The sequence below is a fragment of the Neoarius graeffei genome, chromosome 19, assembly GCF_027579695.1.
Source record: "Neoarius graeffei isolate fNeoGra1 chromosome 19, fNeoGra1.pri, whole genome shotgun sequence".
Lineage (NCBI taxonomy): Eukaryota > Metazoa > Chordata > Actinopteri > Siluriformes > Ariidae > Neoarius > Neoarius graeffei.
The window spans coordinates 57,380,445-57,404,711 of record NC_083587.1 but is presented as its reverse complement, the minus strand read 5'-3'; the positions used below and the strand labels follow the sequence as shown (position 1 = coordinate 57,404,711).

At 44.9% G+C, this 24,267-nt stretch overlaps 2 protein-coding genes across 2 annotated transcripts; one reads left to right on the top strand and one right to left on the bottom strand.

The window, feature by feature from the left end:
- Positions 1-5,956: 5,956 nt before the first annotated feature.
- LOC132867985 (free fatty acid receptor 2-like) lies at positions 5,957-6,922 on the top strand. Its single transcript, XM_060900955.1, has one exon. It carries the CDS (start codon positions 5,957-5,959, stop codon positions 6,920-6,922), a length of 966 nt encoding a protein of 321 aa, XP_060756938.1.
- A 4,350-nt stretch (positions 6,923-11,272) lies between these two features.
- lim2.5 (lens intrinsic membrane protein 2.5) lies at positions 11,273-23,728 on the bottom strand. The gene is made up of 4 exons (XM_060900956.1): positions 23,554-23,728; positions 13,909-14,058; positions 11,419-11,553; positions 11,273-11,334 (listed from the first exon to the last, which is right to left on the bottom strand). The coding sequence occupies exons 1-4, from the start codon at positions 23,726-23,728 to the stop codon at positions 11,273-11,275; spliced, it is 522 nt and encodes a 173-aa protein (XP_060756939.1).
- Positions 23,729-24,267: the final 539 nt, after the last annotated feature.

The following is a 24,267-nucleotide window of genomic DNA, read 5'->3' as shown; positions in this document are numbered from 1 at the left end:
TGACTCAGATTCAAAAAAAAGTTGAGATGCTGTGTAAAATATAAATAACGAAAAACACAATGGAGTGATTTGCATATCCTTTTCAACCTAGACTACCAGTCAAAAGTTTGGCCACACCTACTAATTCAGAGGTTTTTGTTTGTTTATTTATTATTATTTTCTACATTGCATACAGATGCTGAAGGCATCATGACTATGAAACAATACATATGGAATTATGTAGCAAGCAAACAAAGCAAAATGTTTGATATTTCAGATTCTTCAAAGTAGCCATCTTTTGTTTTGATGAGAGCTTTGCACACTCTTGACATTCTCTCAATCAACTTCACCTGAAATGGTTTTCCAACAATCTTGAAGGAGTTCCCACCTGGCAACTTGTCCAGGGTGTACTCCGCCTCTTGCCCATAGTCAGCTGGGATAGGCTCCAGCTTGCCTGCAACCCTCTACAGGATAAGCGGCTACAGATAATGGATGGATGGAGTTCCCATACATCTTGAGCAATTGTTGGTGAATTTTCTTTCATTCTGTGCTCCAATTCATCCCAAACCATCTCAATTGAGTTTAGGTCAAGTGATTGTAGTGCCCAGGTCATCTGATTCAGCACTCCTTCATTCTCCTTCTTGGTTAAATATCCCTTACATTGGCTGGAGACATCTTTTGGGTCATTGTCCTGTTGAAAAACAAATGATGGTCCCACTAATCATAAAACAGATAGGATTGCATGTTGGTGCAGAATTATTTGGTAGTGTGCCTTCAGTTTTCAATAAATTGCCAATGGTGCCACCAGCAAATTACCCTGACATCATTCATTACACCTCTTCATCCTCCACGCTTCATGGTGGGCACCACACCATCTGTTGCCTCTTTTCTGCATCTCACAAAGACATGGTAGTTAGAACCAAAAATCTCAAACTTGGGCTCATCAGTTCAGAGTGCAGATTTCCACTGATCTAATATCCATTCCTTGCGTTTCTTGGCCAAGCAGTTCTCTTCTTTCTGTAGAGGCTTTGCACCATCATATGACCCCATAGCAACTGTAACCACACCACCATGACAAGGGGGCATGCTTGTAGTGCTTCATTTAGCCGAGTTAGTTGTTATTGGTTGGTATGGAAAGGTTTTGCTGCACTTGAAAATGCATTCAAAGTTCTTGCAATTTTCTTGATTGACTGACTTTCATGCCTTAAAGTAATGATGGACTGTCGTTTCTCTTTACATAGAGTGTTTCTTGACATAATATGGATTACTACAGTTGTTGAATAGGGCTACTTACTGGATATCAACACTGATGGTATCAAACGCATTAAGAAGGCAAGAAAGTCATCCACTTATCAACTTTTGAATAGGCATACCTGTTAATTGAAAAGCGTTCCAGGTGACTACCTCATGAAGCTGGGTAAGATAATGCCAATAGTGCGCAAAGTGTCATCAAGGTAAATGGTGGCTATTTTGAATAATGTAAAATATGAAACATATTATGACTCTTTACCACTTTTTTGTCTCATCTTGTCTCATCTCGTCTTCTTCCACTTTATCCGGGACTGGGTTGCTGAGGCAGCAGTCTAAGCATAGAAGCCCAAACTTCCCTTTCCCCAGACACCTCGGCCAGCTCCTCTGGAAGAACACCGAGGCGTTCCCAGGCCAGCCGAGAGACATAGTCCCTCCAGAGTGTCCTGGGTCTTCCTCGGGGCCTCCTCCTGGGGGGACATGCCTGGAACACCTCCCCAGGGAGGCGTCCAGGTGGCATCCGAAAAAGATGCCCGAGCCACCTCAGCTGATTCCTCTCGATGTGGAGGAGCAGCGGCTCTACTCCGAGCTCCTCCCGAGTGACTGTGCTTCTCACCCTATCTCTAAGGGAGCGCCCAGCCACCCTGCAAAGGAAATTCATTTCGGCCGCTTGTATCCGCGATCTTGTTCTTTCGGTCATTACCCATCATTACCATAGATGAGAGTCGGAACGTAGATCGACCGGTAAATTGAGAGCTTCGCCTTTTGGCTCAGCTCCTTCTTCACCACGACGGACCGGTAAAGCGACCACATCACTGCGGAGGCTGCACCGATCCGCCTGTTGATCTCACGCTCCATCCTTCCCTCACTCGTGAACAAGATCCCAAGATACTTAAACTCCTCCACTTGAGGCAGGACTTCTCCACCAACCTGGAGAGGGCAAGCCACCCTTTTCCGGTCGAGAACCATGGCCTCGGACTTGGAGGTGATGATTCTCATCCCAGCCGCTTCACACTCGACTGCAAACCGCCCCAGTGCATGCTGAAGGTCCTGGTTTGAAGAAGCCAACAGGACAATATCATCCGCAAAAAGCAGAGATGAAATCCTGTGGTTCCCAAACAGGATTCCTTCCGGCCCCTGGCTGCACCTAGAAATTCTGTCCATAAAAATTATGAACAGAACCGGTGACAAAGGGCAGCCCTGCCGGAGTCCAACATGCACTGGGAACAGGTCTGACTTACTGCCGGCAATGCGAACCAGACTCTTGCTCCGTTTGTACAGGGACCGGACAGCCCTTAGCAAAGAGCCCCGAACCCTATACTCCCGAAGCACCCCCCACAGAATACCATGGGGGACATGGTCGAATGCCTTCTCCAGATCCACAAAGCACATGTGGACTGGTTGGGCAAACTCCCATGAACCCTCGAGCACCCTATGAAGGGTATAGAGCTGGTCCAATGTTCTGTGACCAGGACGAAAACCACATTGTTCCTCCTGGATCCGAGGTTCGACTATTGGTCGAATTCTCCTCTCCAGTACCCTGGAGTAAACCTTCCCTGGGAGGCTGAGAAGTGTGATTCCCCTATAATTGGAGCACACTCTCCGGTCCCCTTTCTTAAAAAGAGGGACCACCACCCCAGTCTGCCACTCCAGAGGCACTGTCCCTGACCCCCACATGATGTTGCAGAGGTGTGTCAACCAAGACAGCCCCACAACATCCAGAGACTTGAGATACTCAGGGTGGATCTCATCCACCCCCGGTGCCTTGCCACCGAGGAGCTTGCAAACCACCTCAGTGACTTCGGCTTGGGTAATGGATGAATCCACCTCTGAGTCATCAGCCTCAGTCTCCTCAATGGAAGACATGATGGTGGGATTGAGGAGATCCTCAGAGTATTCCTTTCACCACCCGACAATGTCCCCAGTCGAGGTCAACAGCTCCCCACCCGCACTGTAAACAGTGTTGGCAGAGTACTGCTTCCCCCTCCTGAGGCGCTGGACAGTTTGCCCGAATTTCTTCGAGGCCGACCGATAGTCCTTCTCCATGGCCTCCCCGACCTCCTCCCAGTTCTGAGTTTTTGCCTCCGCAACTGCCCGAGCTGCAGCACGCCTGGCCTGCCAATACCCGTCAGCTGCCTCAGGAGTCCCGGAGGTCAACATGGCCCGATAGGACTCCTTCTTCAGCTTGACGGCATCCCTTACTTCTGGTGTCCACCACCGAGTTCAGGGATTGCCGCCACGACAGGCACAGGAGACCTTGCGGCCACAGCTCCAAACAGCTGCGTCCACAATGGACTTAGAGAACATGGTCCACTCAGACTCAATGTCCCCTGTCTCCCTCGGAAGCTGGGAAAAGCTCTCCCGGAGATGGGAGTTAAAGACCTCCCCAACAGAGTGCTCGGCCAGATGTTCCCAGCAGACCCTCACCATATGTTTGGGCCTGCCAGGTCTGTCCAGCTTCCTCCTCCGCCAGCAGATCCAACTCACCACCAGGTGGTGATCAGTTGACAGCTCAGCCCCTCTCTTCACCTGAGTGTCCAAGACATAGGGCCGGAGATCAGATGAAACGACAACAAAGTCTATCATCGACCTCCGACCTAAGGTGTCCTGATGCCACGTGCACTTATGGACACCCCTATGCTCGAACATGGTGTTTGTTATGGACAAACTGTGACTAGCACAGAAGTCCAATAACAAAACACCACTCGGGTTCAGATCGGAGAGACCGTTCCTCCCAACCACGCCGCTCCAGGTGTCACTGTCATCGCCCACGTGAGCATTGAAGTCCCCCAGTAGCACAATGGAGTCCCCAGTCTGAGCACCCCTCAGTACCTCTCCCAGGGACTCCAAGAAGGCCGGATACTCTATACTGCTATTCGGCCCATAGGCACAAACAACAGCAAGAGCCCTCTCCCCAATCCGAGGGCGCAGAGAGGTGACCCTCTTGTTCACTGGGGTAAACTCCAACACATGGCGGCTGAGCTGGGGAGCTATAAGCAAGCCCACACCAGCCCACTGCTGCTCACCATGGGCGACTCCAGAGAAGTGGAGAGTCCAGCCCCTCTCAAGGAGCTGGGTTCCAGAGCCCAAGCTGTGTGTGGAGGTGAGCCCAACTATCTCTAGCCGGTACCTCTCAAACTCCCGCACAAGCTCAGGCTCTTTCCCCCCCAGCGAAGTGACTTTCCATGTCCCAACAGCTAGCCGCTGTGTCCGGGGATCAGGTCGTCGAGGCCCCTGCCTTCGACTGCCACCCAATCCACACTGCACCAGTCCCCTACTGCTACCTCTGTGGGTGGTGAACCCACAGGAGGTCGGGCCCACGTCACCTCTTCGGGCTGAGCCCGGCCGGGCCCCATGGGCAAAGGCCCGGCCACCAAGCGCTCGCATATGAGCACCAACCCTGGGCCTGGCTCCAGGGTGGGGCCCCGGCTGTGCCATACCGGGCAACATCACGGTCCTTGATTGTTTCTCCATAAGGGTTTTGGTGAATCTTTTTTGTTTATCACATAATTCCATCTATGCTATTTCATAGACTTTATGTCTTCAGTATTATCCTACAGTGTATAAAATAGTTAAAATAAAGAAAAACCTATGAATGAGTAGGTGCATTCCAATTTGATGCCTGCAATACCTTCCAAAAAAATTGGGACGGGGCAACCAAAGACTGGCAAAGCTATGTAATTCTTGTCTTGTCTGCAGGAAAACACTGGGAATGATGTCATCGGAGTGAAATATCAGAAATTATTATACATACAGGACACTTTTTCGATGGAATAAAAACATGTGCTCTATTCCCTTCTAGCAGGTTTCGTTCATTTGGTTTTATAGCATGCAATATTGTTAGCATATCGCTTATCCTACGTGTATTATGTCACTCTGCCCAATGGAGAACGAGCGTTGAATATGGTTTACGATATTGCATGATTGTCAGGACAACATGACGTCACACATCGGTGAAGTAAAACTTCCGCACTAGCTAGCGACTGTGACAATTTGTAAACAAACATGGCCGCCAGGTTTGCTTCATTAAATACGGAAGGTTTTGAGAGAATTTTGAAAGAGAAAGACGCGTTGAACACCCGAAAGGAATATGTATGTAAAGTATAATAATAATAATAATAATAATTATTATTATTATTATTATTATTATTATTATTGTTATTATTATTATATTGGTTGGCTTTTTTGTGGTATATCAGATATATTCCATTCAGCTACTCGCCTTCGACTAGTTCAGTATCATGCTAGCTGAATGGAATATATCTGATAGACCATGAAAAACAGCAAGCCAATATTATTTAAAAGTGTCACTCAGATCTGTGATGTATTTTGTATGAAAAATGCAAGTTCTTCAGCAAGAGAAGATAAACTTCATATCTTCAAGGCAATGTTTGAGCTTCTTTTTATTATATAGACACATTCACAAACAAAAAGTACCCAAATTTATAAAAAACAATTTATCGATTTTCTCACGAGTGACATATAGAGATTTATGTCACGGTTTTGGTTCTCCATGTCCCAGATGGAGCTAGTATGAAAAATATGAGTGGTGTATTTCCCAGTGTATATATATATATATATATATATATATATATATATATATATATATATATATATATATATATATTGTGTGTGTGTGTATGTATCATATGATGCAAATAAAAACTGCATTCCAAATGCTGCATGATGTTTCTTATTCTTGTTCCACCAGTGTCCTGCAGTTACCAAAATGATAAACCACTTTGTGCTTCTCGCAGCCTACATTATAACCTTCTTAATCGGCCTACCAGCCAATATCCTGGCCATGTATGCCTTCATCAGGAAGATTAGCAAAAAACCCACGCCCACAGATGTCCTCCTGCTGAACCTGACTCTCTCCGATCTGCTTTTCTTGCTTTTCCTACCGTTGAAGATGTATGAGGCGGCATCAGGCCTGCAATGGCACCTTTCCCAGGTCCTGTGCTCTATCATGTCATTTGTCTTTTTCAGCACCATCTACACCAGCTCTCTGTTGCTGATGGCTATCAGCATTGATCGCTACTTGGGAGTGGTCTTCCCACTGACCTACATGAAGTTTCGCAAGCTTCTCTATGCCAAAGTTGGCAGTATTTTCATCTGGCTGATCAGTGGTGCACAGTGCACACCTGTGTTTTTCATCGTCCATATGGGCATCCATAATAACACTGAACCAAAGAACACCTGCTACGAGAACTTCACTGATGACCAGAAAAGCATTGTACTTCCAGTGCGCCTGGAGTTTTTTGTGGTTCTTTGTTTAGTGCCCCTGTTTGTATGTGTGTTCTGCTATCTTAACTGCATCTGGATCCTTTACCATAGGCCCAGCATAACAAAAGAGAAGAAGCAAAGGGCTATTGGAATGGCACTGGGCACCTTGAGCGTCTTCTTGATTTGCTTTGTGCCCTTTAACATGTCTCATGTGGTGGGTTTCAGCACCAACAACAGCCCATCTTGGAGGTACTACACATTGCTCCTAAGCACCTTCAACACTTGCCTGGACCCCATCATCTTCTACTTCTCCTCAACTGTGTATCGCAACACCACCAAAGTGTCCCTCTGGAGAGTTTTCTCAATCAGGCGCCGTCGAGGCTTGAACACCCCTCCCAATTTGAGCGCTGTGGGAAATTTGAACTCTGAAAAAGAATTTGACAGACACAATAGTAACAACAGAAAATAGGGATACTACAAGATCAGTGGTATAGTGGTTGTGCACCTTAAACACTGTGCTTAAAATAAACATTTTGGCAAATTCATCAGATGAGGCACATCCTAACAACCAAAATGGATTTTTTTTTCTTTTTGAGTTTCATGGGTTTTTTTCTGTGATGAAATATACACTATAATATCACAGACGTGTAAAGAAAAAGGTAGATTAAATCATTTATATTTGAGTTGCTTCCCATTTGAGCCACATTACTGACATTATTTTGCATTTAGTCCAAATTTTAACTTCACATATAACATTTTTTGAAATGTATTTCATGAATTCTAACCGAGTTTCTTGAGTGTTTCTTAATTGCCTTTATAGCACAGTATTGTTGAATTTTCAAATCTGATCAGAAGGTGTTGACAGTAGTTCTGGCTGTAAGGTGATGAACTTGCACAGGTTTATATTAATGTGCTGGTTCTAGAACATTGTACCTCATATAATTTTCTGATATAGGGAAGTTTTCAGAAAGATGTCAGACTGGAAAATTATTCAGTGTCACACTAGGCTGCATCGCCCACACATGCATGGCCATAGCTACTATTTATATTAACCTTACACACTTCTTTTGGTGATTGAGGCTTGGTAAGCTGCTTCAAGGCAGTTTGAAGATGAATCTCAAATGCAAATTGTGTGCATATTCACTTTTAAGAGCTTTAAATAAGGTCCGAGGTCCTCAGAGGTCCAAATTTATCAATCTCATGTAGAAACCATCCTACAACAGGGTTCACTTTTGAGTCATAAAACATTCATATCTCACCAATCACAGCATAAGAGTGATCGGGCGTTGATAAATGTAGTCGCTGAACACCATCATCATTTAAATATTCTCAATTTAGAGCCCACGCCTCTAGGCTTTACAACATGGAGAGGCATAACACTGCCAAAAAGAGAAACTTCTCCACCATTGAAATATAAGTTTTAATGTCATAAGTCCAAATTAATGAATTATTTCTATTTGGCAACCTGGAAACAGAGCCAGATGTGCCATTTCTGAGATATGATGACTAGCAAAGCTCTTGTTTAAATAGTAACTGAATCATCTAACCTATCATATTACAAATCAGTTAGTCTCCCCATTGCTTTTAACTGCTTAATTTTATTTGTAATTATTTCACCAGTAGTCTAACCTAACACGTAGGTTCAATCTCAAAATGAAAGGGAAATTAATCTTGTGCCAAAAAAACTGTTAACCCCCTTAATTGCAAACAATTTGAATATTGCCAATTTGAATATTCATATGCCATCTTGGATATGACTGTCATGGCAATATTTGGGCTTTCAGTAATTTCTTTGAACTGTTCTTTTTGTGTGGCAGAGTGATTGTACAGCATACATCTTTAATTTAAAAAAAAAACTAGAATTTGGTGCACAAGTTTTCATTTTCTTTGGATTTTCTGAAATCAACACAGAGTCAAAAATATACATACAGGGTCAAACATATACATACACCTAATATTTGGGTAAAATGTCTCTTCACCTTGACTCAACATTTTTGTTTACCATGAACAAGCTTCTGGCAGAATTCTGGTTGGATATGTCACGACTCTTCATGGTAGAATTGGTAGAGTTCAATTAAATTTGTTTTGTTTTTTTCTTGGCATGGACTCGACTTATAAGCACGGTCCATATATTTTCAATAGGGTTGAAGTCAGGATTTGTTTTAAGCTTAATGTTAGTCTGCTTTATCCTCCACAACCAGCTCTGATGTGTGTTTGGGTTCATTGTCCTGCTGTAACTCCCTAGTCATGTTCAAGTTTCTGATGGTTTATGCTGAAGAATTTTGAGGTAGTCCTCCTTCTTCATTATTCCATCCACTTTGTGCAATGAACCAGTTCCACTGACAGCAAAACAGCCCCAGAGCATGATGATGCTACCACCACCACCAGCTGCTACAGTGTTCCTCTGTATATGGTGGTCACTGTGGCCAAACAACTCAATCTTTATCTCATTCTGACCATACAGCTATCCTCCAGAAGGGTTTTTCTTTGTCCCTGTGGTCCGCTTCAAACTTTAGTTAAGTTTGAAAATGTTAATTTTGGAGCAGGGGTTTATTTCTTGGCTAGCAGCCTCTTAGTCCATGATTATCTGAACTGTAGAGAGTGATCCATCAGCTTCCAGTTCATGGCAGAGCTGTACCATAGTGGTTCCCAGGTTGTTCCTAACCATCCAAACCAATTTCCTTTCAGCTGAGGGTGACAGTTTGGGTTTTCTTAAAGCAAAGTGGCTTGACCAAGTGACTACACCTCACAATAACCTAGATACAATTGTTTGAACTGATCTTGGAATTTGCACTTGTTTTGAAATGGTTCCAAGAGACATTCTGGGGTTGTGTATATCTGCGATCCTCTTTCTCAGATCTGCACTGAACTCCTTGGACTTTCCCATTTTACTGTGCGTTGGTCAATCCAGTGAATGCTGTAAACAAACTCTTTTTATGAAGGCACAGAGAAGCTACCATCTATAACCAATCATGATCACTAACATGATTGGTTATAGCTGGTAGACCTCTGACCTCTGCTTTGGCAAGATATGAGACATTTTGGAAGTTTCAGCACCTCTGAATTAATAATCTAGGTGAGCATATGTACATTTTTGACCCTGTATGTATAATTTTGACTCTGTTGATTTCAGAAAACACAAAGAAAATGAGAACTTGTGCACCAAATTCTAGTGGTTTTTTTAATTAAAGATGTATGCTGTACAATCATTCTACCACAGAAAAAGAACAAAGAAATTACTGAAAGCCCAAATATTGCCATGACATTCATATCCAAGATGACATTCATGTCACTGTATGTAAACGTCTGACCACAACTGTATGACACATATTCAATATAAGTCTTTACAAAATATAATATCTTACCATATGCTACATATTTTTAAGTGATGAATATGTGACTGTATGTGCTTAGATACCAGTCAGAATATGTGACCTAATAACAATTCTCCACTCAACCAGATTTATTATACTGTACTACGTTGTGCTGCACCGCATATCCGTGCTGACTCAAAATGGACATGAGGTGAGATATGACATGAGATTTGATCTTTGATCATAGCCTCCAGTCACGTCCACATAGAAAAAATGCTGAGCTTTGGTAGAAATGACTCTACGCCCAGTTTCCTGTCGTATATTTATTTTGTAAATGACAGTCAACGTGTTTTCAACTCAAATAAACACAGACAATAACATATATTTTAATGTTCTGATAATTTATTTGAAAATCTACCCAGTTTGTAATCTACACCTTGTAATCTTTCACTTTGCCACTTAAATTTCTACTATGCTTTAGTTCTCATGATAATGATAATTATAATGATGTTGCTGTTGAAATGAAAATTCAGAATCATGGATCAGAGTGAAACAGAGACTGCCATTAACCTCAGGACATGTTAATGCATTTCCACTATTTACTGTCACTTACTCTTGAGACTGATGTTGCTAAATGACTTGATTTTCCTAGGCTACGTTTACACTAGACCGTATCTGTCTCGTTTTCTTCGCGGACGCACTGTCCGTTTACATTAACCCCCCTGAAAAAGCGGGGAAACGGGAATCCGCCAGCGTCCACGTATTCAATCTAGATCGTATCTGGTCCGGTGCTGTGTAAACATTGAGAATACGCGGATACGCTGTGCTGAGCTCTAGCTGGCGTCTCATTGGACAACGTCACTGTGACATCCACCTTCCTGATTCGCTGGCGTTGGTCATGTGACGCGACTGCTGAAAAACGGCGCAGACTTCCGCCTTGTATCACCTTTCATTAAAGAGTATAAAAGTATGAAAATACTGCAAATACTGATGCAAATACTGCCCATTGTGTAGTTATGATTGTCTTTAGGCTTGCCATCCTTCCACTTGCAAGTAATAAGTGATATGCGCTGGGATCTCACACACAGCGGCTCAGTCCCGAATCGTGGCTTGTGCACTTCACTCGCGCGCTGTGTGAGCTGCGCAGGGCCGGAGTGCGCACCCTCCAGAGGGCACTCGCTGTTCAGGGCGGAGTGATTTGGAGCGCAGGATGCCTGCGGAGCCGAGCGTATCCGCGTATTGGCGTTGCTGTGTGCACAGCTAACGGTTTTAGTGTCAACGCGAATCGTTTTAAGAACGTTAATCTGATGATCCGCTGATTCGACGTAATGTAAACGTAGCCCTAGAAAGAAGCTTCCTAATTTACTTATTCTTGTCCTTTCTATACAATTAATATGTTCTATCATTTTTGTTTAGCAATATACTAACAACATATTACAATATATTCCATTTCAGTATGGATTCTTCGTGTGTGTGTTTTTTTAATTCCTTTAGTTTTTATCCATCTAGCGTGATCCAGTGACTCGCCTGCACTCGTGCATCCTGTAAGCACACATGTAAAATATACCTGCGAACACAGAAGAAAACAATAATTACACTGATAGTTATCATGAAACATGACTGATTACTTACTATTTACATATTTTCCTACCTGCAAAGAAGTTCATGAGCAGAGCAACCCAGCCGAGTATGTAGGACCAGGAGAAGCGCCAGTCACCAAATCGCTTTCCCAAGAAGTTCACCGTCACCCCAGTGTAGATCGCCATGGCCAGAAAAACAAAGAGAGCTACAAAAGAAATTTGACTTTAGTGTCTTGGGTTAGAGGATGTACAATCTGGCCCTTCTTAGGTAATTGACCCTGTTCGTCCACTACAGTCAGCAAATTGGGTTCCTTAATGTTTTTTTTTCCCTTTGGATGGTTCAAGTTTTCTCTAAAGGCGTTGACTTCAAGGACAGACCTAGCCCAAGAATCTGACAGATGCACATTTGCAGAAATATTTTCACTAATTTTACCAGATCGCTATGGATTTTCACAGGGGCATAGAGCACACTGAGCCCTTTCCAAAGAGGGCAGCCACGGTCTGCTACAACCGTGGCTCAGCTTGCTATTCACCCCCTGAAATCCTATGGGAGCACGGCTCGCTGAAAGCTTTAATATGAGCCCCGGCTCCAGCTTCACATGCACGCATGAATTAAAAAATTCATAACTCAGCCACCAAAAGCCTTAGCCCCAACAGACTTTACAGACACCTCCCTCTCTGCAAGACCTTTCAAAACAGCCCAGGCACAGCCTGCTATGATGGCGGGTCAGTCCATTATTCGCCCTTGAACCCCCCATACGAGTGCGGCTCACCGAAAACTTTAATAGAGCCCTGGTTCCAGCCACCCGCACATGGCGGAATTTAAAACTTCATAACTTGGCCACCGAAAGCCCTAGCCCCGCCAAACTTTATAGTAACCTCCCTCTCCCCAAGACCTTTTGAAACAGCCCAGGCACAGCCTGCTACGACCACAGCTTGGTGCATTATTCGACCCCTAACCCCCCACATGAGTGCGGCACACTGAAAACTTTAATAAAACCCTGGTTCCAACCACCCACACATGGCAGGATTTCAAATTTCATAACTCAGCCACTGAAAGCCCTAGCCCCACCAAACTTTACAGGCACCTCCCTCTCACCAAGACCTTTTGAAACAGCCCAGGCACAGCCTGCTACGACTGCAGCTTGGTCCATTATTCAACCCTGAACCGCCCACATGAGTGCGGCTCACCGAAAACTTTAATAGAGCCCTGGTTCCAGCCACCCACACATGGCAGGATTTAAAAATTCATAACTCAGCTACCGGAAAGCCTAGCCTCGCCAGACTTGACAGGCACATCCCTCTCCACGAGACCTTTCGAAACAGCCCAGGCACAGCCCACTACAACTACAGCTTGGCCTATTATTCACCCCTGAACTCCCCACATGAGCATGGCTCACTGAAAACTTTAATATGAGCCCTGGCACCAGCTGTGTGCGCACACAGGGATTTAAAAATTCATAATTCAGCCACCGAAAAGCCTAGCCCCGCCAGACTTTATAGGCACCTTCTTCTCTGCAAGACCTTTCGAAACAGCCCAGGCATGACCCACTATGATGGCGGCTTGGCCCATTATTTGCAGTGAATTTCAAATTTCAACCTCTTTCTAGAGTGTTTAACTGGTTTGACCTAGAGTCTTTGTTTCAGGTCACAGTATACAAAGCATCATGAGAATACAGGTAATTAGGTCCGGTAAGCACCACCGCTTACCACAGGTGGTCGGATCCTGAACCACTGGTCTGTTGACTGTGTGTGACTATCGCCCATGTAGCTGGCTAGCGGTAAAGTAAACAAATGCCCTGTGATCGATGCCAAATGGTGCACATATATTTCTGACTGATGCACCTGCATCAGTTGCATCGGTCTGGATCTGTCCCTGGTTGACTTGGATCTATTTCTAAAACAGAAACTCTCTAAATTAACCCCCTTAAACCCTTTAAGCTGTATTCAGAGTTGGAAACTTAAATTCAAAAGTTACATCAAGAAAAGTGCAAAGAAACTCGTATTCTGAGTCGGGTTATACAGGTTGATTTTCCGGCCTCCATATTCAAACTAACTGCGTGCTCTTCACACAATGCTCCTCTGCACCAAGTGAGCTCCATGAAGTCATGGTGTGTTCAGGTTGGAGTGAAAGAACTCGAGTGTCATGCACAGAGCCCTAAGTGAACTCAACCCCAGTGAACACCTTTGGGATGAACTGGAATGCTGACTGCACCCCAGGCCTCCTCACCTGACATCAGTACCTGACTTCACTAATGCTCTTGTGGCTGAAAGATCACAAACCCACGTAGCTACACATCAAAATCTAGAAGACTTCATGAAAAGATGGCAGCTATTATGACAGCAAAGGTGGACCAAATCTGGAACGAGATGCTCGGAAATAACAAATGGGTCCGATCATGAGGTGTCGATAAAATATGAATACTGATGTGCATGTTATAAACTCGGCTCTGAATACAGCCTTTAGGGTGCAAGATGAAATCTTTTTTTTTTTGAAGTGTTTATTTGCAATCTCAACATTTTTGGTTAAAGAATGCTTTAAAAGCAGTTTTGGAACTAACTTGAAACGAAAAACATGATCCCTGCAGCAAAGGAACGACTGAATCTCTCAAATCCAGAGAAGTGGGTGAAGGAAAGAATGCCGGCGATGATCCCTGCAAAGCATGACATCGATGACAGGATCATGAAGGCTCTTGTGGCATTCCAGTACGCTGACATCAATAGCATGAGAGAAAAAAAACAAAAAGAAAGATAAGCTCAAATTAGCCTGGTGCTCCATATAGTATTTTAGAACAGATATATGAAATTTGAAAAGTTTCAAAATTACTAGTAAATATTTTATTTTTAATAGTAAATTTTAAAAAGCTGTAATATTCGAGCAAACATTTCATTGATATTATACCAGACTATTAAGTGCACCTATGTAGTTCCTAATAAACTGGTAATTCAGTGTAAATGAAAAACATATACCGTACACTGGGCAGACATTTAGCAATTGTTCGCCGAAGGTGAGGTGAAAATCACTAAATAATAATTGAGACAAAGTTGAGGTTATTAATTAACAGTTATTCCATGAAATCGAGTCGTACATGAGCTGATAGCCAATGAGGCGCGTAGCACTGAGTTGGCTATAAGCCATGTACGACGAGATTGAGTGGAATAACTGTTTTATTCTATTCACATTCACTGGATTTTGAGAAACAGAGCATTTTTGTTTTTACTTTTTGCAAATTCAGTAAATAAAAACTTTATACAAAATATCACAAAATCATTTCCGCTTAGAATGCAAACAAACCAGTGAAATGACAGGAGCAATTTGTGAAAGATGCTATAATAATAATAATTCTTGAAAAAAAAAAAGATATGTTCTTACCATCAAATACTTTTATGACATATTTTGTTGCTTTGCTTTTTGTTTTTTTTTGTTTTTTAGGGGGTTTGTTTTCGAGTAGAGTTTTTATTTCATCCTCGGTTGGTTCAGCAACACGCGCCGCCATTTTGTTTTTCTCTACTCACAGTATATGAGCTGATATCCTAGTAGTAGAGTAGCCAATCAGAGCGCACAATTGCTCATATCCAGTGAATGTGGATAAAGTAATCACCGATACTCACTGAGACTGAGGCGGATAATTGTTTTAGTATAAGTACAGTGGTGACTATTATTTAAAATAAATTAAAACATCATATTTTAAAAAATAATTTATTTCAAACTTCAAAAGCGACATGCAAATGTAATAACGGCGTGGCACAGACTTGCGTCACTTATCTATGCCGAGTCACATAAAATACTTTATTTTGAAATCGATAAAATAAATCACAATTCCACCTTCCCTTTGAATAGTTTTAGACCAAACTTCATAGCATCTTTAGTGCTTTTAGGAACAGCATTTTCTTTCATTATTCGTAATTCTTTCTCACTTACGGTGACGAAACAATTGGCCACCATTTTGCCGAGTCGCTCGAGGTGATTATCAAGAAATAGTCTGAATTTCTTGACCAATCAGCATGTAAATCATGCATGACTTTCTATAATCACCGCCGTATTTATACTAATGACATTTACGCCAGTGTTTGCTGTACTAGAAATATTTTCAACACATAATAATATAAGTAGCTTGAAAGTTAGCTTAGAATTATAGGAGATCTTGATGTTGCATTTTAAAGTCCTACAAATTAAGTAATCAAAAAATGCTTTAGATGATAAGTGATGCTTTCATCCAAAGTGATTTACAAATGAAGCAGAATCCTGTTCATAAATATACTCAAGCAAATAACTGGGCAGTTATGGACACTATTGAAGAACCAGAACCATGAATCTACCACCATGGACAGCTTTGGTACCGTCGTCTTACCATGTTATTATAATAAGCCATGATTCCAATCTAGATATTTAAGTAAGGGATAAAACATCTAGGTGTGTACTGTTATAGGGAAAACGAGACCATCAATGATGGCGTAGCTCACTCCAGCCCTGTCTAGTCCAGAAGAAACAATCTAAAGTGGGCCACCTTGCGCAATAAATGTTGCAAGCTACAGTGGTGCTTGAAAGTTTGTGAACCCTTTAGAATTTTCTATATTTATATCTATATCTATATTCTATATTTATATTTATATATCTGCATAAATATGACCTAAAACATCATCAGATTTTCACACAAGTCCTAAAAGTAGATAAAGAGAACCCAGTTAAACAGATGAGACAAAAATATTATACTTGGTCATTTATTTATTGAGGAAAATGATCCAATATTACATATCTGTGAGCGGCAAAAGTATGTGAACCTCTAGGATTAGCAGTTCATTTGAAGGTGAAATTCGAGTCAGGTGTTTTCAATCAATGGGATGACAATCAGGTGTGAGTGGGCACCCTGTTTTATTTAAAGAACAGGGATCTATCAAAGTCTGATCTTCACAACACATGTTTGTGGAAGTGTATCATGGCACGAACAAAGGAGATTTCTGAGGACCTCAGAAAAAGCGTTGTTGATGCTCATCAGGCTGGAAAAGGTTACAAAACCATCTCTAAAGAGTTTGGACTCCACCAATCCACAGTCAGGCAGATTGTGTACAAATGGAGGAAATTCAAGACCATTGTTATCCTCCCCAGGAGTGGTCGACCAACAAAGATCACTCCAAGAGCAAGGCGTATAATAGTCGGCAAGGTCACAAAGGACCCCAGGGTAACTTCTAAGCAACTGAAGGCCTCTCTCACATTGGCTAATGTTAATGTTCATGAGTCCACCATCAGGAGAACACTGAACAACAATGGTTTGTGTTAGGGTTTTGCTGGGATTCGAACCTGGTTCGTTGGTGTGATAATCCAGCAAACCCCCACTAGGCCACCAGGGGGATGACTCAAATGCAGAGGCGTGAGGCGGAAGTAGAAAAAGAATCAAAAGGTTTATTTAAACTATATACACTATATACAGGGCAAAACAAAAGACAAAAAAAAAACCCAAAGAGTATAATCCAAAAGAAAAGCAAAGTGCAAAAATTCAAAAGCTAAGAAGATCAAAAAACACAGTACAAAGGAAACTGGAGATAAACATAACAGCACAAAGACTCCGTGACAAGAGGACTGAACTCAGGGGTATAAATAGACAAACTAATTAAGGACACAGGTGAAGATAATTAGGCAATTAACACAAACACAAAACACAGGAACAGTGGCGGCCTCTAGAGGCCAAAATAAACACGACATGAAAAGGAAATAACAGCGGCCTCTAGAGGCCAAAACAGTCCTAGTCCTAACAGGACCCCCCCCTCTAGGAGCGTCTCCTGACGTTCCCAGGGCGATCCGGATGGGCCGAATGGAAGTCCCGACATAGTTCTTTATCAAGGACATCCCGAGCAGGAACCCAGCAGCGCTCCTCAGGACCATAGCCCTCCCAGTCCACCAGATATTGCAACCCGCCGCAGACCCGGCGGGAGTCAAGCAGGCGATTCACAGTGAACACAGTCTGCCCCTGGAAGATGCGGGGGGGTGGGGGGTTCCTAGGGGCAGGGGCATACGTAGACGTCAGTACAGGCCGTAACAGGGAAACATGGAAAGTGGGGTTGATCCTCAGAGTCCGGGGCAACTGGAGCCGGTAGGAGACAGGGTTCACCCTGCGCACCACCTTGAAGGGGCCAATGTAGCGAGGAGCAAGCTTGCGGTTCTCCACCCGCAGTGGAAGGTCCTTAGTGGACAGCCAAACACGCTGCCCAGGGCGGAAAGCGTGTGCAGGTCTTCTATGGCGGTTGGCCTGAGTCTGGTTGGTTCTGGAGGTCTGTATGAGGGTCTTCCTGACCTTGCTCCAGGTCTTGCGACACCGTCTCACATATTGGTTGACCGAGGGCACCCCCGCATCCTCCTCCTGGTCCGGGAACAGAGGTGGCTGGAACCCGAATTGGCACTGGAATGGCGACAGCTTGGTGGCCGATGACTGCAGGGTGTTGTGGGCGTACTCCGCCCATGGCAGCCAGGTGCTCCACGATGTCGGGTTATCCATAGCCAGGCCTCGCAGGGTGGTTTCCAGGTCCTGGTTGAGCCTCTCCGTCTGACCATTGGACTGTGGGTGAAACCCAGAGGAGAGGCTGGCAGTGGCTCCGATGACCTTGCAGAACCCGTGCCACACTCGGGAGGAGAACTGGGGCCCTCGGTCTGAGACGATGTCCTGTGGAAGACCAAAGACTCGGAAGACATGATTAAACAAAAGTTTCGCAGTTTCAAGAGCAGAGGGGAGTTTGCACAGTGGTATGAAGCGGCAGGCCTTGGAGAATCTGTCAACTAAGACCAAAATGACCGTGTTACCTTGTAACTCAGGGAGACCCGTGATAAAGTCGACTGCCACGTGGGACCAGGGACGCCGGGGAATGGTCAGAGGATGCAGGAGACCCTGGGGACGCTGTCGTGGGTTCTTGGTTCTGGTGCAAACCTCACAGGACAGGACAAATGACCTTACTTCCTTCTCCATGTTAGGCCACCAGAAGCGTCTTTTCAGGAAGTCCAGGGTCCTCCGAGCTCCCGGGTGGGCGGTGAGAGGGGAAGAGTGACCCCACTGGAGAACCTTGGCCCGGGCTTGATGTGGGACGTACAAGAGGCCTGGTGGCCCCGTCCCAGGACCGGGGTCCTGGCGTTGGGCTCGTCGGACAGCCTCCTCAATACCCCAGCGGACAGGGGCCACAATCCGGGACACAGGGATAATAGGCTCGACTTCATTCTCCCTGTTAGTGGCAGAGAACAGTCTGGACAGTGCGTCAGGTTTGGTGTTCTTGGAGCCGGGGCGGTATGAGAGGGTGAAGTCAAACCGACTGAAAAACAGGGCCCACCTAGCCTGTCGAGGGTTCAGTCTCTTGGCTTGCTGGAGGTACTCCAGGTTCTTGTGGTCAGTCCAAACCAGGAATGGATGTTGTGCTCCCTCCAGCCAGTGCCTCCACTCCTCAAGGGCCAGTTTGACCGCTAGCAGTTCTCGATCCCCCACATCGTACCGGGACTCAGCAGGACTCAGGCGGTGGGAGAAGTAAGCGCAGGGGTGCAGCTTTCCTTCCGAACGTTGAGAGAGCACCGCGCCGACACCACTGTCCGAGGCGTCCACCTCCACGATGAATGGTTGGGAGGTGTCCGGGAGAACCAGAATGGGTGCCGTGCAGAAGCGGTCCTTGAGGTCTTTGAACGCCTTTTCTGCCTGAGGAGACCAGCCATAAGATCCACCTGTCCCTTTGGTGAGGTCTGACATGGGTGCTGCCACAGAACTGAAGTTCCTGATGAACTTGCGGTAGAAGTTAGCGAATCCTAAGAACCGCTGAACCTCCTTAACGGACTTGGGAGTAGGCCAATCCCGGACGGCCAGGGTCTTGGCAGGGTCCATTTGGAGTTGGCCTGTCCGTACAATAAATCCCAGAAAGGAGACCTCGGGAACATGAAATTCGCATTTCTGGGCCTTGGCGAACAGATTGTTCTGTAGCAGCCTCTGGAGAACCTGGCGGACATGGTGGCGGTGCTCCTGCACGGTCTTGGAAAAGATAAGGATGTCGTCGAGGTAGACAAAAACGTATAGGTTAATCATGTCCCTTAAGACGTCGTTGATTAGGGCCTGAAAAACAGCTGGTGCGTTGGTGAGTCCGAAGGGCATCACCTGGTATTCGTAGTGCCCAGACGGGGTGTTAAAGGCAGTCTTCCACTCGTCTCCCTGTCGGATACGGATGAGGTGGTATGCGTTCCGTAGGTCCAACTTGGTGAAGACGGTGGCGCCTTGGAGCAGGTCGAAAGCTGTGGACATCAGCGGAAGGGGATATCGGTTGCGCACAGTGATCTTATTCAGGCCCCTGTAATCAATACATGGTCGGAGCCCCCCATCCTTCTTGCCGACAAAGAAGAAGCCGGCTCCAGCAGGTGAAGTGGAGGGTCGAATAAACCCAGAGACCAGGGCATCTTTGAGGTATTCCTCCATGGCCTTGCGTTCTGGCTGAGAGAGTGAAAACAGTCTGCCACGAGGAGGGGTAGTCCCAGGGAGCAAGTCAATGGCACAGTCGTAGGCCCGGTGCGGAGGAAGAACGGCGGCCCTGCTCTTGCTGAATACCTCCTTGAGATCCCAGTACTCTGTGGGAACTTGAGATAACTCGGTGAGATCAGGGGGCTCGGCAGGAGACACAGGAGAGCTAGAGAGCAGACAAGAGGCATGGCATGCAGGGCCCCATTCCACAACCTGGCTTGTTACCCAGTCTATGCGAGGGTTGTGGCGAGTAAGCCAAGGAAGGCCTAGAATAACTGGGAACTCAGGTGAAGGAATCAGGTGCAGGGATATTTCTTCCTTGTGACCTTGAGACTGGAGGAAGACTGGAGAAGTAACTTGGGTGACTCTTCCATCACCTAACGCTTGGCCATCGAGGGCAGACACAGACAGAGGGACTTCAAGAGGTGCAGTAGGTATATTGATGCTTTGGGCGAAGTGAATATCCATAAAGTTCCCAGCCGCCCCTGAGTCTATCAAAGCTTGACAAGAGTGGACAGACTCACCCCAGGAGATGGAGACCGGGATGTAGATTCCTTGGCCAGGGAGTCCGGGAGAGAGGGTAGGCCCCGTCACAACCCTCCCTCGGCTGGACGGGGCGGTCCTTTTCCCAAGAGTTCGGGACATGATGCTCGGAAGTGACCAGGCTTGCCACAGTAGATGCAGCACTTGTCCCTCCTTCTGCGCTCCCTCTCAGATGCGGAGAGGCGAGTACGACCCACTTGCATGGGTTCTGGACAGTCACTGAAGGAGGTAGACGGTCTCCAGGTAGAGGTAGGGAGGCTGGGGGGGCTCAAGGCTTGGTGGCGTTCTCTCATCCTGTTGTCCAGACGAATAGCATGTGAGATGAGGGTTTTGAGGTCACTTGGGCATCCAATAGAGGCCAGACCGTCCTTGATGGGGTCAGACAGACCATGGTGGAAGGCTGACACCAGGGCAGTCTCGTTCCATCCACTTACTGCTGCGAGTGTTCGGAACGAGATGGCGTAATCTGCGACGCTTCCTCCTTGCCGGATGGACATGAGCTTTCGGGCTGCGTCGGTACTGATGTCTGCCTGATCGAAGACCCGAAGCATCTCTTCAGAAAACAGCTGGAAATCAAAGCACTCAGGTCCCTGTCTTTGCCAGATAGCAGTAGCCCAGGCTCGCGCCTTACCAGCTAATAAGGTGATCACAAAGGCAATCTTGCGGCGATCCGTAGTGTAGGTGGTAGGCTGAAGCTCAAAGGTGAGTTGACACTGGGTAAGGAACTCTCGGCACTCACTGTGCTTGCCGTCATACCTCTGTGGTGCAGGAAGGCTGGGTTCGCGAGGTGAAGAAGGCAGCATTGCAGGAGGCACTGGAGCAGGAGTGGGAGCTGGATCAGGAGCAGGAACTGGATCAGGAGCAGGAGATGCAGGCAGAGATGTCAGCTGTGCCAGGGTTTTCCCAATTTGCTGAAGCAGTTCCTCGTGGCGAGCGAGGGCCTCACGTTGGCTGGTGAGCGTACGTCCATGAGCGTCCATGGTCACTCCGAAGCGTGTCAAAGCTGCCATAATTCCCTGAAGGTTGGCCGGGTAGACAGTTGAAGCAGCCTCTGCTGAGTCGGTCATGACGGAGTCTTTCTGTTAGGGTTTTGCTGGGATTCGAACCTGGTTCGTTGGTGTGATAATCCAGCAAACCCCCACTAGGCCACCAGGGGGATGACTCAAATGCAGAGGCGTGAGGCGGAAGTAGAAAAAGAATCAAAAGGTTTATTTAAACTATATACACTATATACAGGGCAAAACAAAAGACAAAAAAAAAACCCAAAGAGTATAATCCAAAAGAAAAGCAAAGTGCAAAAATTCAAAAGCTAAGAAGATCAAAAAACACAGTACAAAGGAAACTGGAGATAAACATAACAGCACAAAGACTCCGTGACAAGAGGACTGAACTCAGGGGTATAAATAGACAAACTAATTAAGGACACAGGTGAAGATAATTAGGCAATTAACACAAACACAAAACACAGGAACAGTGGCGGCCTCTAGAGGCCAAAATAAACACGACATGAAAAGGAAATAACAGCGGCCTCTAGAGGCCAAAACAGTCCTAGTCCTAACAGGTTTGCATGGTAGGGTTGCAAGGAGAAAGCCACTGCTCCTCAAAAGAACATTGCTGCTCATCTGCAGTTTGCTAAAGATCACGTGGACAAGCCAGAAGGCTATTGGAAAAATATCTTGTGGACGGATGAGACCAAAATAGAACTTTTTGGTTTAAATGAGAAGTGTTATGTTTGGAGAAAGGAAGACACTGCATTCCAGCATAAGAACCGTATCCCATCTGTGAAACATGGTGGTGGTAGTATCATGGTTTGAGCCTGTTTTGCTGCATCTGGGCCAGGACAGCTTGCCATCATTGATGGAACAATGAATTCTGAATTATACCAGCGAATTCTAAAGGAAAATGTCACAACATCTGTCCATGAACTGAATCTCAAGAGAAGGTGGGTCATGCAGCAAGACAATGACCCTAAGCACACAAGTTGTTCTACCAAAGAATGGTTAAAGAAGAATAAAGTTAATGTTTTGGAATGGCCAAGTCGAAGTCCTGACCTTAATCCAATCGAAATGTTGTGGAAGGACCTGAAGCGAGCAGTTCATGTGAGGAAACCCACCAACATCCCAGAGTTGAAGCTGTTCTGTACAGAGGAATGGGCTAAAATTCCTCCAAGCCGGTGTGCAGGACTGATCAACAGTTACCGGAAACGTTTAGTTGCAGTTATTGCTGCACAAGGGAGTCACACCAGATACTGAAAGCAAAGGTTCACATACTTTTGCCACTCACAGATATGTAATATTGGATCATTTTCCTCAATAAATAAATGACCAAGTATAATATTTTTGTCTCATTTGTTTAACTGGGTTCTCTTTATCGACTTTTAGGACTTGTGTGAAAATCTGATGATGTTTTAGGTCATATTTATGCAGAAATATAGAAAATTCTAAAGGGTTCACAAACTTTCAAGCACCACTGTATATACACTATATACAAGCGATATATAGAAGCTTTATACACCCTATACACATATTTGCCAGAAAGAATCCAAAACGGCGCAGAATTGACCGAGAAGGAGCAATTTTTGTTGAACTGCTCATTAAGGCTTAATTTGTCCATAACTTCATTAATAATTGTAATTCAACAAATATGGGTAGAAGTTATATGCATCCTAGGTACCCCTACATTCATGCCAGAAAGAATCAAAAATCAGTGAAGAATTGAAGGAGAAGAAGTGATTTGTGTGGAAAATGCTCGTTAGGGCTTAATTAGTCCATATCTTCATTATTAATTGCAATTATGCAAATTTAGGTAGAAGCCATATGCAGGCCAGGCAGACCTACCTTCCTACCAAAATGAATAAAAATCAGTGAAGAATTGAAAGAGAAGAAGCAATTTTCGTGAAATGTGGATGACGCCGGACGGACACCGGACAACACATGATGGCATAAACTCATCACCTTTCAGCCGGATGAGCTAATAATCATTGATGTTGTGGTATGTGGCCTTAAGCAAGTTCCTGATATCAACATGATTCATTATTTTCCAATACCATCACATCCTGAAATGTTTTATTCCTCTTGTACCACAGTAAAATCGCCAATGGTAGCAATTTATTGTATTTTTTATCCATTTTGTTACACTTATTGTTAAATCTTGTCTAATAACTACTGTAGTGGATCCAGTCTGACTTACCAATGCTGTCCGTTTGCATGTAGCACTTGCCCGACATGCAATAGCGCCAAAGGCCCTGGTGAGCAAAGCTGCCTGATAGGCGGTACTGCATCCAGTAATCAGTGGCTGTGGACACCACCAGGAGGATGTTGGCCACAATGGCACAGAAAAGACCTCCTCCCATGAAGCTGTACATCCTGATTGATGCTCAATGCACTACACACAGATCAGACAGATCAGACGGCAGACTTAGGAAGCAGCATTTTTCTCAGTGCAATAACACATCTGCCACACAGCTGCAAGGAAGTGGATCTTTACTGCAAATGAAGACCATACAGGAGTCTAATTGAGCAGATCTGAAAAACAGTACTTGGTAATGCAGTATTATGGTTTAAATACAGGAGGCCAAATCAAGATAGCAGTGATGTTTGGGGTAGACAGGAAGTATATAATGGCCATCACTTGCTTGAGAGTATAACATAATGAGCAGTTTCAGATACCATTTTATTATCAATATACTGGATACAGGATCAAAATATTACAGATAATATAAAATTAGTAGTAACTTAACAAAGGCAAGTGAGAGGCCACTCATACCGGCCACTGTTGTTGTGTGTGAGTTTGAAATTTGATCAATCCTGTGGGAGGAGGAGCGATTTTTGTGAAATTGGACATGATTCCTGTGTAGCCGCATCCATGGCAGGTGGTGCCATTTGGTGAACAATTCTTACTGGA

Coding starts and splice junctions, on each gene's coding strand:
- LOC132867985 (XM_060900955.1), top strand. CDS start 5,957: ATGATAAACCACTTTGTGCTTCTCGCAGCCTACATTATAACCTTCTTA.
- lim2.5 (XM_060900956.1), bottom strand. CDS start 23,728: ATGTACAGCTTCATGGGAGGAGGTCTTTTCTGTGCCATTGTGGCCAAC. Junction 14,059..23,553: donor CATGCAAACGGACAGCATTG/GTAAGTCAGACT, acceptor TATTGATGTCAG/CGTACTGGAATGCCACAAGA. Junction 11,335..11,418: donor GCTCATGAACTTCTTTGCAG/GTAGGAAAATAT, acceptor CTGTGTTCGCAG/GTATATTTTACATGTGTGCT.